Source organism: Euprymna scolopes, chromosome 6, assembly GCF_053919585.1.
Source record: "Euprymna scolopes isolate OS-2025 chromosome 6, ASM5391958v1, whole genome shotgun sequence".
Taxonomy (NCBI): domain Eukaryota; kingdom Metazoa; phylum Mollusca; class Cephalopoda; order Sepiida; family Sepiolidae; genus Euprymna; species Euprymna scolopes.
Genome location: NC_136487.1, coordinates 63,978,202 through 63,998,152, shown reverse-complemented (window position 1 = coordinate 63,998,152; position 19,951 = coordinate 63,978,202). Strand labels below are relative to the sequence as shown.

At 28.1% G+C, this 19,951-nt stretch overlaps 1 protein-coding gene across 2 annotated transcripts in view; it reads left to right on the top strand.

Annotated features, from left to right (window-relative positions):
* The window catches only part of LOC145277663 (sodium-dependent phosphate transport protein 2B-like), a 159,890-nt gene that overhangs the window by 126,625 nt on the left and 13,314 nt on the right, over positions 1 to 19,951 (top strand). For both annotated transcript variants that reach the window (XM_080129324.1, XM_080129323.1), the window contains exons 5-6: positions 2,732 to 3,039; positions 15,408 to 15,534. In XM_080129324.1, coding sequence (XP_079985450.1) covers positions 2,732 to 3,039; positions 15,408 to 15,534 — 435 coding nt within the window. The remainder of the gene's footprint in view (positions 1 to 2,731; positions 3,040 to 15,407; positions 15,535 to 19,951) is intronic.

Here is a 19,951-nt window from a genome sequence, read left to right as displayed (position 1 = left end):
TATGCCAGAAAAGAAGGGGGGGTTAAAAGGATACTTTTAAGGAAAAAGTTAGAAATAGTACTCCCTCACTTCTTATCGCTCTCTGTAACTTTTCCCTAAAACTATCGTTTAACTCCCCCCCTTTATTTAACGGAAATGTGATTGTTGTAATTAATTTAAACCCATAAGAACTTTAACTTTGCTTTACGCCAGTCAGGGCATATTTTTCACCTCAAAATTTGAAAATGGTCTTGGACCTTTTTTAATTTTTGTATTTTAATTCTTCTTGCCTAATGATATCAAATATGATTAAAACGGTCTCCACATCGCAGCAAGATATGACTGTATTTATATAAAGAGTAATAATATATATATATATATATATATATATAATTTGCTCTCTTTGATTGGGCACTATCAACAACATTTGTTGAAATTCAATTATTCTTAATTTTTGGATATCTATCTACCTGGAATATATATATATATATATATATATATATATATATATATATATATATATATATATATATATATATGGCTCTAATAACGTATTGAGTACTCTTTATTCTTGTTTTACCACATATACCTTTTAATATATATATATATATATATATACATATATATATATATGTATATATATATGTATATATATATATATATATATATATATATATATATATATATATATATATATATAGCTGAACGTCTGTGTGTGTGTCTGGTCACGAATAGGCTCCCATATGGTTGACTATTCTATAATAGAAAACTGATCACATATAATGATAGAAGATGTATCCAGACACAGGAATGGGTACGTTTGATCTGGCATAATGATGATTCATTAAAATTGTGGGGTCTTCGTACGCGCCTGGTCCACAAAGTATGGAAATAAACAATTAAAAAATAAAAAAAACGTTTACAAGTGTTTTTGATATAGATGTACATAATAATACTTTGATAGGTATGTTTTAACTTAAATATGGATGGTATAATAAAATTGTGGGGTCTACGTTCGCGCCTGGCCTCAATAGAATGGAAATAGGCACAAACTTTAATAAAGACTTTTCATATCTATCTGCGTTAGTATACTTTAATAATCATGTTTCAGTTTGAAGAAATATGGTATAATAAAATTATGGAGTGTTCGGTCGCGCCTGACCTCCATAGAATAGAAATATATCACAAAGTTTAACAAGTTTTTTTTTTAATATAGATCCAGAGAATATTGTGATAAGTGTTTCAGTGTGAACAGGTATGGTATAATAAATTAAGGGGTTTATCTATTTTATTTTTACTTTCATAATATTTTTCTTTGGTTTTGATACCCCCAAATTCGAAGCTATCTCTTTACAACCCTTCGTTTTCATAACCTATCATGCTTTCATAAATCAGAGTCCATTTTCTGTAGGCTGTTTTTTAACCCAGTCAACGACGGGTACTTTTGCTAGTATATATATATATATGAAAATAAAGGATATATATATATATATATATATATATATATATATATATATATATATATATATATATATATATATATATATATATATATATATATATATATATAGCCTTGGTAAAATTACGGAGAACCAATGAAAAATCGAAATTATTATTCAGACTTATATATTTAATAGTTAAGAATCGTGGATTAAACATTAATAAATCGTGGATTAAACATTAATAAATCTTGGCCTTCGGGACAAGATCAAAGTGTAGTATCTGTTCCGGCAGATACTGCAGCTATGACTAGCTATGACTAGCAAAGACCAGATGTGGGGGCAACCCCACATGCCTGACCTTTAACCAGCTCCCATTTCCCACCTCTCGGGAGCTGGTCCCCTTTTTCCCTTCCCCCTCCCTTCACTCCTCACATTAAAAATTGGCCTTGTGCCTAATTTGCTCAGTGGGGGAGCAAATAAATACCATCTGTTCTTCAGATGCTGCACTTCAATTTCTTGTTCTCTGTCAGTGGAGGAGAAATCATTCACGACTGAGACAATTTTTATTTTTGTTCCTTTTCTCCACGTTAAAAAACGACCCTGGTGTCTAACTCTGTCCCGTGGGGAGGCGTTGTAAATAGGAACCTTAATAAATCTATTCTTAAAAAAATCAATATTTGGTATGTCCCCGTTTTTGCTTTTATAATATCTTTTATTATGCTCTAGCAGGCATCAAAATTAAGAAACGCCTTTTTGGTATGACAATGAAGCATTTTGAACATTGGAATTTGAGATAGGCTTTAAAGCAAATAAATACTACAATCTACTGTTAAGTATTTTGCATTTGCTCTCAGTTGTTCATTGTACGCTTGTGAACATTTTGAATATATAAGTTTAAACTATTATCTCATTTTATTAAGTGCTGCATAATTTTGGCCATGGCTGTATGTATATATATATATATATATATATATATATATATATATATATATATATATATATATATATATGTGTAATCATTTTTTACGTTTTTTACAATTAATCGTAGCCATTACTAGACTGATTTTGATCTCTGTCTCTGGGGAGGTTGTTAGGAAGTAACCAGAGATGCATTTTAAAAATGGCGTACCGAGACATTATTATAAAATTTACTTAATTTACATAAATTTGGGGGAAACGACAGTTTTATTCTATAAAGATTTTTCTGTAATTTTTTTTCTAATTAGGTTGAATTCTGGACAAGCACTGAAAGAACTATGTAACTTATCTTGTTATTTTCATTCTTGAAATGTGACTGTCTCCGATTGCAGTTATAACGGTCGAGATGTCTATCCCGTTAATAATGGGCGCCAACATCGGAACGTCGATCACAAACACGATCGTCGCCATGGCGCAAGCAGGTGACCGAAACGAGTTCCGTCGGGCGTTCGCTGCTGCTACTGTCCTTGATATGTTCAACTGGCTGACCGTGATTGTTTTGTTGCCGATCGAAGTGGCCACCAAATACTTACTCTGGCTAACCAGCCATATAGCTCGACACGTCGAACATCTAGGAAAGTCAAAAAACATTGAACTGCTGGTCGTCCTGACAAAGCCATTCACCAAACGAATCATTCAGGTACGTATAGAATCGCCAATTTACTAACCCAATATTTTAAGTTACTCTTGGCATATCTACTTACTTTTCAAATATTCTGGGTATGATATGACGCGTATATTTAGTCAAGAAAAAATTCTAGTTACGTCATAACATTCCCAATACCTGACCAATATTTCTGATAGGTCTTGACATTGCCTACGTGTTTCACCAATATCCAATGTACGTTATGACATACCTATTACTTGACAAATATCCCAGGTACGTCATAACGAATATATTTAGTCGACCAATATTCCGTGTATGTACTGACATGCTGCACTTATTTGACCAATATTTCAAATACGTTCTCACATTTACGCTTCCTTTACCAATATTTCACATACATGCTGACACATATATTAATCGATCAATACTTTAGTGCCTACTGGTCGCCATTAACCTTACCAATATTCCCTACCTAAAGCCTTGGTCTTTTCAAGACTAAGGTCATCTCCTGTGTTTAAAATAATCAGCTTTCGTTCTTGTTAGCTCCTTACATCAAACTCCTGGCACGTCTATTTACTCGTATGAGACTGGCATGGCACATTTAATCGATTACTATTTCACGTATATCCAAATACGTTTATTTATTGATGCAATATTATTTGTAAGTCCTCACGCGATCATATATGTTGTTTAATAAACTATTTTTAAGAAGCCATCAACGCAATAAACAATTAACATATGTTATGGCATGTTCATTCATTGCGCAAATAATAGATGTACGTTATTGGGTGTCAATTCTACAAACGTACCAGCAGGGAGACCCGACGTTGCCCGGGATTGAATGATGATCAACGAATGTTTCGCACTCCCATATTTTTATTGTAATCGAAATCGGTGAAATCGCCCCTTTTTTTTAAATCAAATCGATTGATTGCCTGCTCTAGGTGGAGACCCATCGCGGTGCACCAGGAGGGACCTTCAGTGCCTGTCTGCAGCAACTTAGTTCACAATACATTGTAGTCTACATTGCACTGTACAGAACCTACTCTTGATTTTTATTAAATTATATTTATATAATGACTTGAATTGAAGTTTAAAATGCAAAAATCAAGTGTCATGGTTCAATTGTGCTTTAAACAGAAACATTCATTTCAAACGCACATCTGTCATATCAAAGAAACTACTGTTTATTTTATATGCGGGCTTTTCGACTTGTGTGGTATTAAAATTTCTCAAATGCATTTGTGATGTTAGGCTGTGTAAGATGTTAACTTTGCTCACAATAGCCTATTTCATTGGATTATTTCAATTATCTATCATCGATACTTATCGAAGACATTGCGATATAAAATCTAAGAACACTGCCAAATACATAAAGTACATTTGTGTGAAATTTCATAAAAATCGGTTCAGCAGTTTATGAGTTCATAGGGAACGAACTCACACGCATGCACACACAAAATTCATTTTATATGATAATAGAGAAGAGACAGTGCAGGTGAAATAGAGTAATGTTGACACATCTAAAAGTACCTTTCCCTGTCTTGACAAAGTTCAAAACCGTCTTCGAAATCTAGTGAGCAAAGACCTTTTCGTTTCTCTATTATCTCTTTCTTACAGAAGGGACGTTGCGAGTCTATCTCTGCTCTATCGTTATTTACGGTCCCTTTCTGCAAAGCATTCGCAGCAAATACTCGTCTCGTTAAAACTACTCTCAATAATTTCTCTATCCGTACTTAAAACTAAACGAAAATTCCATGAGCAGAGTTTCTTTCAGAGACCTATCCGTCTGTGAGACACGATACCGCGAGGCTGCTTTCCAACTTACTATAACATGGTTGCTTTCAAATCTAATAATCTTGTTGGGCCACCCTCTTAAATAATGTATATTCGGTAGTCCATTCTCTTACACATATCTGTAGATGGTAGCTATCCCCAAAATCACAATAGTTCAGAAATAAGAGAAAGATGTTATCAGCTTATCCACTACGTGTCATTACAGACTTCCTGTCTATGGTACATATCCTGATACGTAACCCTAATTTCAATCTTTTAACTTGTAATAGAATTTTCCCCTTTCCTACTTCATCTGAACTTATGTGAAAAATACCTTTTCAAACAATTTGACACATCCACGCGCAAACGTGCTACATTTTGTCTTAAACTTCAAATATTTATGAATCAAAGTACTCGGTCTTGTAAGTAGAAACTATTAGAATCAAGCCTTTTACCATTGAGAAAGAAGTATATGTGTTGCATGTGTATAAGACACAATTATCTGGAACTTCCAAAGGCATTTTCAACCGCATCTTAATCTTGAAAAAAAAAAATAAGATTGAGTACTGCTGACACATCTAGGGGGTATTGATTAGAAAAACCTTTTCTGCTTTGACAGATTTAAAACCGACTTCGAAAGCTAGTGGGCGATGCCCTTTTCTCCTTCCTACTACCTCTTCTTTGCAGAAGAGATGCTACTAGTCTTTCTATACTCTATCGTTATTTTCATGGCAAGTGCTCGACTGAGCTTTAATCTATGATCCCACCCCTGTAAAGTATTCACAACCAAAACTTGTTTAGCTACAACCACCGTCAATAGTTCTCCCTCTCTCTTCCTCTATTCATCTATCTATCTATCTAACTATCCAAATAACTAACTCTCTCTCTACCTTTTTTTTTTTTACACAGTGAACACCACTTATCAAGGCCCGGAAGCCACTCAGGGATAAGGGTTATTGCAAGTACATTACGTTAGTGTGGAGATTTGATGAAGTGTCTTACTTAAGGGGGCGGTTCATTAGGAATTTGTTAACATTGGATTTGAAGACATCCAAGTTGTAGTCAGGTGGGAAGCAGACAGACGGAACAGAGTTCCACAGGCGTGCAGTTCTAAGAAAGAAGCTTTGTTCATGGAATCCACGTTTTGATTTAGGCACAGATATAGAGTGGGGGAAATTTTTCACAGTGGATTCAGCTAGACGGGTGTTTTTCGTGAAAGATTGGCGAGGGGGGGGGCAGAGATTGGAGTTCAGACGAGCACCTGCCATGGAAATAACGATAAAACAAGGATAGGCTCGCAACGTCTCTTCTGTGGGAGAGAGGTTGCAGGGTAGAGAAAAGGGCATCCCCCACTAAGCCACAAAGTTTATTTTGTACTCTGTCAAGGCAGGATAGGCTGTTTTTAGCAGCTCCTGCCCAGATATGGCAACAGTATTCCATCCTTGGACGTACTATAGTCAATGCCTGTGTTTTCTATAGCTAAAGGCATGCAGCAAGCTTTTTAATCAGTTTTTGGGCAAAAATTTGGCTGCCAAGAAGCCAAAGTTTACGAAGTTGACCTTTGTAGACTCTACCAAACTCGTCTGTCAATTTTCGGTCGAAACACTTGAAATTTTAGATGTACCTACCTACTTATCTACCTTAAACTAAAAGAAATTAGCAAAGTTTCTTTCCTAGAACTGCGGACGGTGTTTTTCCCAGCTAACATGGTCGTTTTCAAGTCCAGTATAAACAAATTCTTGTTGAGCTGACCCCTGAAATAAAATAATTCTGCTTAATCACCATTATCATTACTAATCCTCACAATGTTTTTTTTCATTCGTTTAACTCTTATCCTCGAATGGCCTTTGGGTCTTAAAATTGTGGCATTTTAATTAAAAAAAAAAAATTCCCAGATGCTTGCAGGTGTAGTAATCAGTGGAGAAATACGTTGGATAAGGTATAGTTTAACAACGCAATTTCTTAAGCTCATGAAAAGCAATATTTGAAACGTATGATGAAAAATTATCGAAAAGTAAGATTGAGTCTCTAATGTCAGAGAGATAAGCTGCTATTTTTTTTCTGCTTGTCATCGATTTACTGACAATGCATACTCTATGTTTGGTGGAGATCCGGAAAGCTATAGTGGATTTGTGCCTCTTTACACCACTAAAAATCCAGATCGAACTCCTCTTTGTGTTTTCTAGGGTTTGGGGGAAAAGGTTTCGATGCTACATCTTCAGCAAAGCATTGAATTGATCGTTATAAAGGGCCCAGTTTTTGTAGCAGGTGATAATACGATCGAGAATGGATCATTGTGGCCGATGAAAATGTTTTATTTGATTTTTGTTAACTTCGTACGGCACCAATTTCATGGGCGTCATTAATTTCCCTATGTGCCTTAGGTGGTCTAGAACAGTGGGATAACTTTTCAGTGCTTGAATAGTCTTCGACTAACACCTTCAACAGTTCATTTTCAACACCAGACTGACTTCTATGACTTGATTTATCTTCAAAATGGATGATATCTTTAAATCCACGCCTCCCTTAAGGGTGCAATATCAGTGAAGTATCTCTAAATTAAATCATCCATCGTTATTAAAGTTGGTACTAAGGCATTAAATATCAATTTCTTCTTAAGACCCCTTAAGCTAATGCTTTAAATTTTAGACATTTTCTAGAACCATATTCATACAATAGATTTTGATCAAAATTCAATGATTTTAGACACAAGCTTTAGCATCAACTATATCGTTTAGTCTTCGTAACGACAAGTGAAAATCTAATACGTTCAGGGAATTCATTTTACACTCCTTTTTATAGACCTGTGTTGTGTTTGTTATTTTGTACTTAATTATATATATTACGTTGATTTTTTTCCTTATATTTTTTATGGCAATAGCTCTAGACAAGGTATGAAGCCACTTAATGTAAGGAGTTAACAAAAACGAAAGATATTTATCGCAAAGACAGGAGATGCCTATTAACTTTAGACTTGGAAAGGCCAAGGTTAAAAGTAGGAGAAAGCAGGAAGAGAGTTCTACAAGCCTACGATTTTTGAAAAGAAACTATTGGAATATTGGAATATTGGAATAGGAGGTTGTGATACAATGAGGTATTAAAACAGCAAATTGATGGAGACAACTAGACCAATGAGTCAAACGTTTTGGAACAAAAGAAGCAGGGAATAGATCAGAAACTTCTGAAGAACAGCTACCATAATAGTATTCATATACAAGACTAAGACTAGCAACATCACGTCTGTGTGTGAGAGAGAGAGAGAGAGAGAGAGAGAGATTGCAGAGAAGAAGATAGAAACGGGGGGAATTAAATTGCAGATACGTTTCTGCACTTTATCGAGAACTCAAATGGGACAGAGATTTACTAGACCACATATGACAACAATACTCCATACATAGAAAAATAGTAGATTGCTGTTCTTGGAAAGGGATAGAGTATAGTCTTAGGTGGGAGAAGTGTTTAAAATGATATAGAGAACTTACTTTACGAGAAGTAGAAAGAGCAATGGATGTTACATATGTACTTCAAGAAAGATGTGATGAGAAAGAAAGACCAAGAAGTTTCAGAGTCGATTTTTCCTCAAGAGCCATACATGTGAATCTCAGGAAGAATAGGGATATGCCTACGATTGAAAGATATATCATATACAGCATAATCACGTCGACACACCAGTTCTCGTTTAATCGCCGCTGAATCTGGAAAGTACCGTATGAGTGACCGTCTGTGAATAGTAGATGTTGTACCTTTTAGCTATGCGGGTATGCTGAACGACCCTGCCTTGCACAGTTCCGGGTCACTCTTGGGCAAGGTATAGCACCTGATAGCCTTTCTCTGATATTCCAGAGGGTTAATACTTGATGAAGAGGGTTAATAGTTGATGAAGGGAATAATTTGTTATTTTCGAAGCTTGGTACCTCTTTTCTGCTGTTGAGGGGGTAATGCTTCGTTAATTCGGAGTTTCTTACATTCTCATCGTCAGGTTTGCTGTGTATAGAAGACTTCTCACCTCAACCGATCTGGTTCTATTATACTAACGAGATATTACGAGTACGTACATATATTTATGTAGATCCTTTTTTACATTTATCAAATAATAATTCAGGGTCGAACAAACACAGCCATTTACTGGACCGAAAATTATGGTATATTCTGACACGCCAACTTACCGTGCCAATGATATGTGTACATCCAGACACGCCCAAATATTATTTAGTGTAAATCTACAGAAGCACATTTTCTCAACCATACTGGCACGCTTATTTATTCAAGGAACCAGTTCTATACATTCTGGCACGATTGTTAATATTATTATTATTATTATTATTATTATTATTATTAGTAGTAGTAGTAGTAGTAGTAGTAGTAGTAGTAGTAGTAGAATTATTATTATTATTATTATTATTATTATAATTAATATTATTATGATAATTATTATTATTATTACATTTATTATTATAATTATTATTATTATTATTATTACATTTATTATTATTATTATTATTATTATTATTATTATTATTATTATTCTGTTTTACATTTATTTATCCGAAACAAGGTCAATTGCCAGTGAAACATAATGAATTGGGAGGCAGATTTAAAAGAAGGCACCTTAAGTACGGAGTTGTGCAACAAGGTGATTGTTCAAATTACATGTAAATTCATGCATTATACAATCGAATAAACAGGGATCAGAGAGAGAATTTTAAGGTCAAGCGGTCTGCGAAAAGAAGCTATTAGAGTAGATGTTCTAGCAGATGATGATGATGATGATGATGATGATGATGATGATGATGATGATGATGATGATGATGATGGCTACAGTTAAGGTGTGGGATTTGGGAGGGGGAGGCTAGTTGGGTTGGTCGGTTATATTCACTTATAGTTTAATGGCAGTAAGTTTTCGAGGAACATTCCGGAAAGGTACTTGTAAAACAAGCAAAATTGCGGCGATGAGACAGAGGATGTAGCTTAGTAGACAGTGCAGAACCCATAAGGTTAGAAACTATTGATTTCTTGTTCAAGAGGGAAAGGCTAGCACCAGCATACATGTAGCAACAATACTCCATTCATGGCCGAATGGTAGCTTCGTATGTATATAGGATCGTGGCAGGCGTGGAAAGTATATTAGACAGATAGAGGAACCCACTGTCTTTGCAGCAGACTTAACTTTGATCTCACTCCAACTAATATATATATATATATATATATATATATATGTATATATATGTGTGTGTGTGTGTGTTTGTGTGTGTGTGTGTGTTCAGTATACTAATCAATAGAGAATTGTCTCTATAAAAATAAATACGTAATCTGCATGAATTAAAATATCTTATTTAAGTGTATCTTACGGCTGAACAACGTATTTATAAAGGTTGCAAGCAATGCTGTACAACAGAATAGTGAAAAGAAGAGGAGTAAAAACAAAAAATCGAGTAAATTATCGGAATAATATAAAATTAATAAATGATAATAAAATAAAATAATTGAATAAATTATAGAAATAATATAAAATTAATAAATGATGATAAAATAAAATAATTGAATAAATTATAGAAATAATATAAAATTAATAAATAATAAAAAAGAAAATAGTCGAATAAATTATCGGAATAATATAAAATTAATAAATAAGAAAATAAGAAAATAATCGAATAAATTGTCGGAAAAATATACAATTAATAAATAATAAAATAAGAAATAATCGAATAAATTATCGGAATAATATAAAATTAATAAATAATAAAATTAGAAAATACTCGAATAAATTATCAGAATAATATAAAATTAATAAATAATAATAAAAGTAAATAATCGAATAAATTACTGAAATAATATAAAATTAATAAATAATAAAAAAGTAAATCATCGAATAAATTATCGGAATAATATAAAATTAATAAATAATAATAAAAATAAAAAAATCGAACAAAATATACAAATAATATGAAATTAATAACTAATAATAGTAATATAAAATTAATAAATAATAATGAAAACGAATAATCGAATAAATTATCAGAATAATATAAAAATAGTAAATAATAATAAAGATAAATAATCGATTAAATTATCGAAATAATATAAAATTAATAAATAATAAAAAAGAAAATAATTGAATAAATTATAGAAATAATATAAAATTGATAAATAATAATAAAAATTAATAATCGAATAACTTATCGAAATAATATAAAATTAATAAATAATAATAAAAGAAAATAATGGAATAAAATATCGGAATAATATAAAATTAATAAATAATAATACAAAAAAATAATCGAATAAATTATTGAAGTAATATAAAATCAATAAACAATAATGAAAACGAATAATCGAATACATTATCAGAATAATATAAAATTAGTAAATAATAATAAAAATAAATAATCGAATAAATTATCGAAATAATATAAAATTAACAAAGTAATAATAAAAAATAATCGAATAAATTAGTGAAATAATATAAAATTGATAAATAATAATAAAAAAAATAATCGAATAAATTATGGAAATAATATAAAATTAACAAATAATAATAAAAACGAATAATCGAATAAATTATCGTAATTATATAAAATTGATAAATAATAATAAAAATAAATAATCGAATAAATTAGCAAAATAATAAAAGATTAATAAATAATAATCAAAGCAAATAATAATAATAAATTATCTAAATAATATAAAATTGATAAATGATGATAAAAGCAATAACCGAATAAATTATCGAAATAATATAAAATTAATAAATGATAAAAGCAAATAAATGAATAAATTATCCAAACATAATAAAATTTTAAATAACGATAAAAAAAATCGAATAAATTATCGAAACATTATATTATTAATAAATAATAATAATAAATAATAGAATAAACCCTCGCAATAATATAAAATTCATAAATAATAATAAAAAATAAATAATCGCATAAATTATCGATATAATATAAAATGAATAACTAATAAATATTAGTAAAAGAAAATAATCGAATAAATTTTCGAAATAATTTAAACTTAATAATAATAATAATAATAAAAACAAATAATTGAATAAATTATCGAAATAATATAAAATTAATAAATAATAATAACAATAATCGAATAAATTAGCGAATTAATATAAAATTAATAAATAATAATAAAATATCTAATCGAATAAATTATCGTAATATTATAAAATTAATAAATAATAATAATAATAATAATAATAATAATAAATAATCGAATAAATTAGCAGAATAATATAAAATTAATAAATAATAATAATAATAATAATAATAATAATAATAAATAATCGAATAAATTAGCAGAATAATAATAATGGTATATATTAATAAATAATAATCAAAGCAAATAAAAATTATAAATTATCGCAAAAATTCAAAGTTAATAAATAATGATAAAAGCAAATTATTGATAAATTATCGATAGATTACGAAATTAATGAATAATAATAATAATAAACAATCGAATAAATTATCGGAATAATATAAAATTAATAAATAATAATGAAAATAAATAATCGAATAAATTATCGAAATAATGTAAAATTAATAAATAATAATCAAAATTAATAATGGACTAAATGTGCGAAATAATCTAAAATTAATAAATAGTAATAATAAATTATCGAATAAATTAGCGCACATGTACAAATTAATAAATAATAAGAAAAATTATAGTATAAATTATCGCAATAATCTAAAATTGATAAATAATAATAAAAATAAATAATCGCATGAATTATCGATATAATACAAAATTAATAAATAATAATAAAAACAAATAATCGAATAAATTAACGAAATAATATATAATAATTAAATAATAATAAAAATTAATAATCGTATAAATTATTGAAATAATATAAAATTAATAAATAATAATAAATAATCGAATAAATTAGCGGAATAATATAAAATTAATAAATAATAATCAACGCAAAAAATAATAATTTATCGAAATAATATAAAATTAATAAATAATAATCAAAGCAAAAACTAATAATAATTTATCGAAATAATATAAAATGAATAAATAATAATCAACGCAAAAAATAATAATAATTTATCGGAATAATATAAAATTAATAAATAATAATCAACGCAAAAAATAATAATAATTTATCGAAATAATATAAAATTAATAAATAATAATCAACGCAAAAAATAATAATTTATCGAAATAATATAAAATTAATAAATAATAATCAAAGCAAAAAATAATAATAATTTATCGAAATAATATAAAATGAATAAATAATGATCAAAAAGCAAATTGTTTAATAAATTACCGAAACAATGCAAAATTAGTAAATAACGATGAAAATAAATAATCGAATAAATTTTCGGAACATTACAAATTTAAGAACTAATAATAAAAATAAATAATCCAATAAATTATCGAAATAATATAAAATTAATAAATAATAATCAAAATAATTAATCGAATAAATTAACGAAATAATATAAGATTAATAAATCATAATAAAAATAAATAGTTGGATAAATTAGTGAAATAATATAAAATTAATAAATAGTAATAAAAATGCATAATCGAATAAATTATCGAAATAATATAAAATTAATGAATAATTATACAGAGGCGAATAAATAAGAGAAATATTATGAAATTGATAAATAATAATCAAGGCAAATAATAATAATAATAATAATAAATTCTCAAAATAATATAAAATTAATAGATGATATAAAAGGAAATTATTTAATAAATTATCAAAACATTGCAAAATTAGTAAATAATGATAAAAATAATAATCGAATGAATTCTCGCAACATTATAAAATTAATAAGTAATAATAAAAATAAATTATCGAAATAATATGAAATTAATAAATGATAATAAAAACAAATAATCGAAAAAAATATCGAATAATATAAAAATTTAAAAAAATAATAAAAATAAATAATCGTATAAATAAGCGAAATAATATAAAAATAATAAATCATAATAAAAGCACATAATCGAATAAATTATCGAAATAATATAAAATTAATAAATAATAATCAAAATAAATTATCGAATAAATTATCGTCATGATATAAAATTAATAAATAATAATAAAAACAAATAATCGATTAAATTATCGAAATAATATAAAATAAATTAATAATAATAAAAATACATAATCAAATAAATCATCGAAATAATATAAAATTAATAAATAATAATAAAAATCAATAATCGAATAAATTATCGAAATAACATGAAGTTAATAAATAATAATAATAGCAAATAATAAAAATAAATTATCGAAATAATATAACGTTAATAAATAATAATACAAATAAAAAATCGAATAAATTAGCGAAATAATATAAAATTAATAAAGAATAATAAAAATAAATAATCGAATAAATTAGCGAAATAATATAAAATTAATAAATAATAATAAAAATAAATAATCGAATAAATTATCGTAATAATATAAAATTAATAAATAATAATAAAAATAAATAATCGAATAAATTAGCGGAATAATATAAAATTAATAAATAATAATCAAAGCAAATAATAATTATAAATTATCGAAATAATATAAAATTAATAAACAATGATAAAAGCAAATTATTGCATGAATTACGAAAATTATAAATAACGATAAAAATAAATAATCGAGTAAATTAGCGAAACATTATAAACTTAATAAATAATAATAAAAATAAATAATCGAATAAATTAGCGAAATAATATAAAGTTATAAAATAATAATAAAAATAAATAATATAAAAAAATTATCGAAATAATGTAAAATTAATAAATAATAATAAAAATTGATAATGGAGTAAATTACCTAAAAAATATAAAATTAATAAATAATAATAATAAACATTCGAATAAATTAGCGAAACATTATAAAGTTAATAAATAATAATAAAAGAATATAATTGAATAAAGTATCTAAACAATATAAAATTAATAAATAATAATAAATAATCGAATAAATTAGCGAAATAATATAAAATTAATAAATGATTATAAAAGCAAATAATCGAATAAATTATTGAAATGGTATAAAATTAATAAATAATGATAAAAGCAAATTATTGAATAAATTATCGAGACATTGACAAAATTAGTAAATAACGATAAAAATAAATAATCGAATAAATTTTCGAAACATTAAAATTTTAATAAATAATAATAAAATAAATAATCGAATAAATTATCGAAATAATATAAAATTAATAAATAATAATAAAAATAAATAATCGAATAAATCATCGAAATAATATAAAATTAATAAATAATAATAAATGCAAATAATAAATATAAATTATTGAAATAATATGAAATTAATAAATGATAATAAAAGCAAATAATCGAATAAATTATCGAAATAATATAAAAATTATAAATAATAATAAAAATAAATAATCGAATAAATTATCGAAATAACATAAAGTTAATAAATAATGATAAAAGCAAATAATAAAAATAAATTATCGAAATAATATAAAAATTAAAAATAATAATAAAAATAAATAATCGAATAAATTATCGAAGTAATATAAAATTAATAAATAATAATAAAAGCAAATAATCGAATATTGTTGTCGTCTATTTTAAATAAAACTCATTTTTGGTCCGTACTTTTTTAATAGCTTGACACTACTCTCCTAGAGGAAACGGCAGCAGGATTGGACGTTAGTGGAAGTTTGGTCCAACGGTGGTGTCAGAAAAATGTGACGCAAGTGAGTTACAACGAAACGAAAAGTGAATTATTTCCAAGTAAGTATTTTTCTCCATAACCAATCCTATCCAATATTTAAACTTAATATGAAGCAAGGTTAAGCTCATTTTTTTTTCGAATTTGTTTCTTCTTCTTCTTCTTCTTCTTCTTCTTCTTCTTCTTCTTCCTTTTCTTCTTCTTCCTCTTCTTCTTCTTTCTCTTCTCCTCCTCATCCTCCTCTCTCTCTCTTAATCTATCTATCTCTATCTTTTTGTTTCTCTCTTACTCTCTCTCTGTCTCACACACGCACGCACACACACACACAGGAGCACACATACGCACATACATGCAAACACACATACACACACCCTCTTTCTCTCTCTCTTTCTCCTTCTCACATGCATACATATGTGTGTATATGCGTGTGTTAATAACTAAAGAAACAGACTAATCACACCCTAATGATGATTCGATAAATCAAAACAAAAGCACTCGCAAAATCAATCAAACACGAAACACACTTTTCCAAATGTCAAACGGAAAATGAAAGATAAAATTATAATAAATCTCAGAAAGCAAAAATAAACCAGTGTTATTCCATAACATTTATTTGAAGGAAAAGTTTCACTTTTAAAAAATCAATTACAGATATTTCCAGACGATCAATTAATATGAAATCTATTTATTAATGACGGTATGTATCTGAGCAGCCAATGAAATTGTCGTTAGAAATAGAAGCGGAACGGAATGGAGTGATGATTATTTACTTATTAAATGCGTTTTTTTTACATGGTAGTCACCACTTATCAAGCCCCGGAAGCCACTCGGGGATAAGGGTTATTGCGTGTACAGTAATCAATGGGATATTATCGAAGTAATCGTTAGTAAGGGGGCGGTTCATCAGGAATTTGTTTATGTTGGACTTGAATACATCCAAGTTGTAGTTAGGTGGGAAACAGGCAAACGGAAGAGAGTTCCGCTTTTTTTTTCTTTTTTATGAATGTTAATTACAGGGTATGATAAAATGGAATATTGACAACATGAACTATTGACAATAGTGAATACTATGAAATATTTTCGGGCAGTGAAAAAAATAAACATCATAATGACTAAATAAGGTATCCTTCTACCACCTGCAAGAATGACTTGTTTGAGAGAGCTACTCTGCTCGGTAATATTGTAGGAATTTACGAACTTGAATGAAACCAACTGATAACTTCCGAAAATAGGCATCATCTACATTTTGGATTTATGTGTGGCGCCTGTTTTTGTATTTCTATAATGTCTTTTTGGAGCTGCGAGTTTATTTTATTAATCTAGACAAATTAGATCTTATGATCTCCAAATATATACTAAATACTACTGCAGATAAAATTCAGTTCAATTGATAAGAGGCTATGTTAAACAAAGCTTTCGCGTTATTGTTTTGTGCGCATGATTCAAATTTTTAAATGCTATATTCTAGATATGAAATTGACACTTAATGTCTGTTCATATATACGTGCCTTTCAAAATCACACTATTATCACTATTACTTCAGAGTAAAGTTTGAAAAACTTTTAGGATTTTCCTCATCGGCATAAAGACTTTATCAATTACAATTCGGATAAAATCCATTAGCTCAACATGTATGTAAGAGTGATGTGTCAATCACAAAAGTTTGTCAAAGCAGAGTGCTTCCTCGGGACGAGAACCAATCATTTTACCTTTTTTTTTACTTGGGAATTGCCACTTATCAAGGTTCAAAGGCCACTCGAGGATAAAGGTTAATGAATGTAAGGTAGCAGTGTAGTAATTGTTAATGGTGTAAATTGGGTAGAATGTAGTTATTCATGGAGATGGCTCAACAAGAACTTGTTTACATTGGATTTGAAGGCTGCTATGTTGTATTGAACCGGGAAGTAGACCAGCGGAATAATGTTTCAAAGGCGGCCAGTTCTGAAAAAAAGCTTTGTTCAGGGAATCTGTGTTTAGATTAAGGCACAAATAGAGAATGGGGGGACTCGTATATAGTGGTTGTAGGTAGTTTTTTTTGTGAAAGTTTGGCAACAGCGAACCAGAGATTGGAGTTCAGTCGAAGACTTGCCATAAAAATAACGATAGAGCAAAGCAGGCTCGCAGCGTATCTTCTGTGGGAAAGATGTTGCAGGGAAGAGAACAGGCCATCACCTAATAGGTTTATATATAACTGATGTGGTGTGAGGATGTGTGTGTGTTTGTGCCATGTGTGCTACGCGTCTTATATATAAATACATATTTACAGTATCACTTCAATAATTATCCCTAGTAAAATATTAAGAAAGTGTTTATTTCTATGTAGTAACAATTACAACTAGTATGATATAGTTAATCCATAAATAATAACCATTTGGTTATGGTTATGGTTATGGTTATGGTTAATTTACATATGCTAGTAAAGGTTTGTTTTTTTATTTCCTAGTATGTGCCAAAGGATATAAAGGTTGGTTGGTTGTTTTTGTTTTACGGCATATCAACCCTTTTCAGGTTATTTAATGCCGAATCCAGTTATTTTGAAGAAACATTTTTTAATAGAATATATTCGGGGGGGGAGGGGTTCAAGTCAGTTTCTATTTAAACCATAGTTGGGACCTTAACAGGTACTACCGCTTTGGGTCAGAGTGGACCTGGGAGCAATGGCAATTAAGGGTTGCTTCCACACTCCCAAAAGCCCACAAACTGGGGTCCCACCATCGGATATAGTTTAAGGTCATATCCAGGGCCGGGACATAAAGGACATTAAGGTATGTGTGCATATGTATATACATAGATCAATGTACATAAGCGTTATAATATGTGTATAGTGACAGTCGGTGTGGATGTAGATGTGTGTGCGTGTGTGAGCAACTCAATATGGATAAGATTAAAGGGAAGAGTATATCTAACGACTAAAATATGTGTACATGTTTTTATATAGGATTCACTATTATACTAATTAACCCATTATTGTGAGCGAGCTTTGGAACACAGTTGTTATTCATAAAAGTGTGTATTCTAGGGTATATTTAGTTTAATTTAGTTTAATTTAGTTTAATGCAAATAGACTAAAGAGGGCGTGGAACTCTTCGTGAAAATTTAGATAACTCCGATTTTTGTAAAATTTGAAAAATGAATATTAAACATGAATTAATAAATATTGCTCAAATTTATGTTATTTTGAAGTCTTTTTTAAGGAATTAAGGGAATATAGTATGGGCACAGTTTGATGTGTGAAAATTCAAAATTTTCAGATTGTCAATAAATTTGATCCAAAGACATTAAGAGACTAATTTGGCAAAACACCCTGAATGTCAATTTCTTCTCTAGCCGTCTTTAAGCTTAAACCTAAACTTTTAGTTATTTTTTCTAAAATTAAAATCATGTAATGCATTTTGATCAAAATTGGAATAAGTATTCTAGGCATATGGTTAGTAGTATCGTATGTTAATTTTAATCTCCAGAAGACAAAAACATGGTGCGAAAACTGTCCTGTTCGGAGGAATATATATATATATATATATATATATATATATATATATATATATATATGTGTGTGTGTGTGTGTGTGTGTGTGTATATATATTGATATATATATATTGATATATATATATGTATTTATATATGTATATATATAGATATATATATTGATATATATATATTGATATATACATTGATATATATATGTATATATATATATTTATATATATGTGTGTGTGTGTGTGTGTGTGTGTGTGTGTGCGTGTGTGTGTGTGTTTTGTGTTAAAATACATAGGAATGTTATAAACGATTTAAAATGTTACGACAACAATAAAAAAAAGCAGGTCAATCGTTGTAAACACTCCTCGAGGAGATAAAATAAACCGAAAGTCGACTCATACTAAAAAAAAAAACTTAACAGCTATTCCAGTTTCGAACTACATAGTTAGGTACATACATACATGCATATATATATATATATATATATATATATATATATATATATATATATATATATATATATATATATATATCGGATTAACTCCTAAACGGTGCTATGTATACGTATATGTATAACGCAAGTGTATATATAATAATATTCTTAAAAATGATACATATGTGTTATATATATATATATATATATATATATATATATATATATATATATATATATATATATATATATATATATATATATATATATATATGTAATGTGAACTTAGAATTGCATATACATTCATGTTTCGGTTTCTGTACATTCGATCTACCTATGTATTGAGTACTGTTGAAGTAAATACTTAAAGTTTATGCATAAAATAATACTTTCGTATATTAATTTATGTGATTAAATGAAATAGTCACACACGCACACACACACACATATATGTATATATATATATATAAAGTAAATTATAAAATATATATGGCGATTAAGCGACACTGAATATTCCGCGTTTCATCCAATCTAAGATTCTTCAGGCTTATGCGCGAATTTTCTGGTTG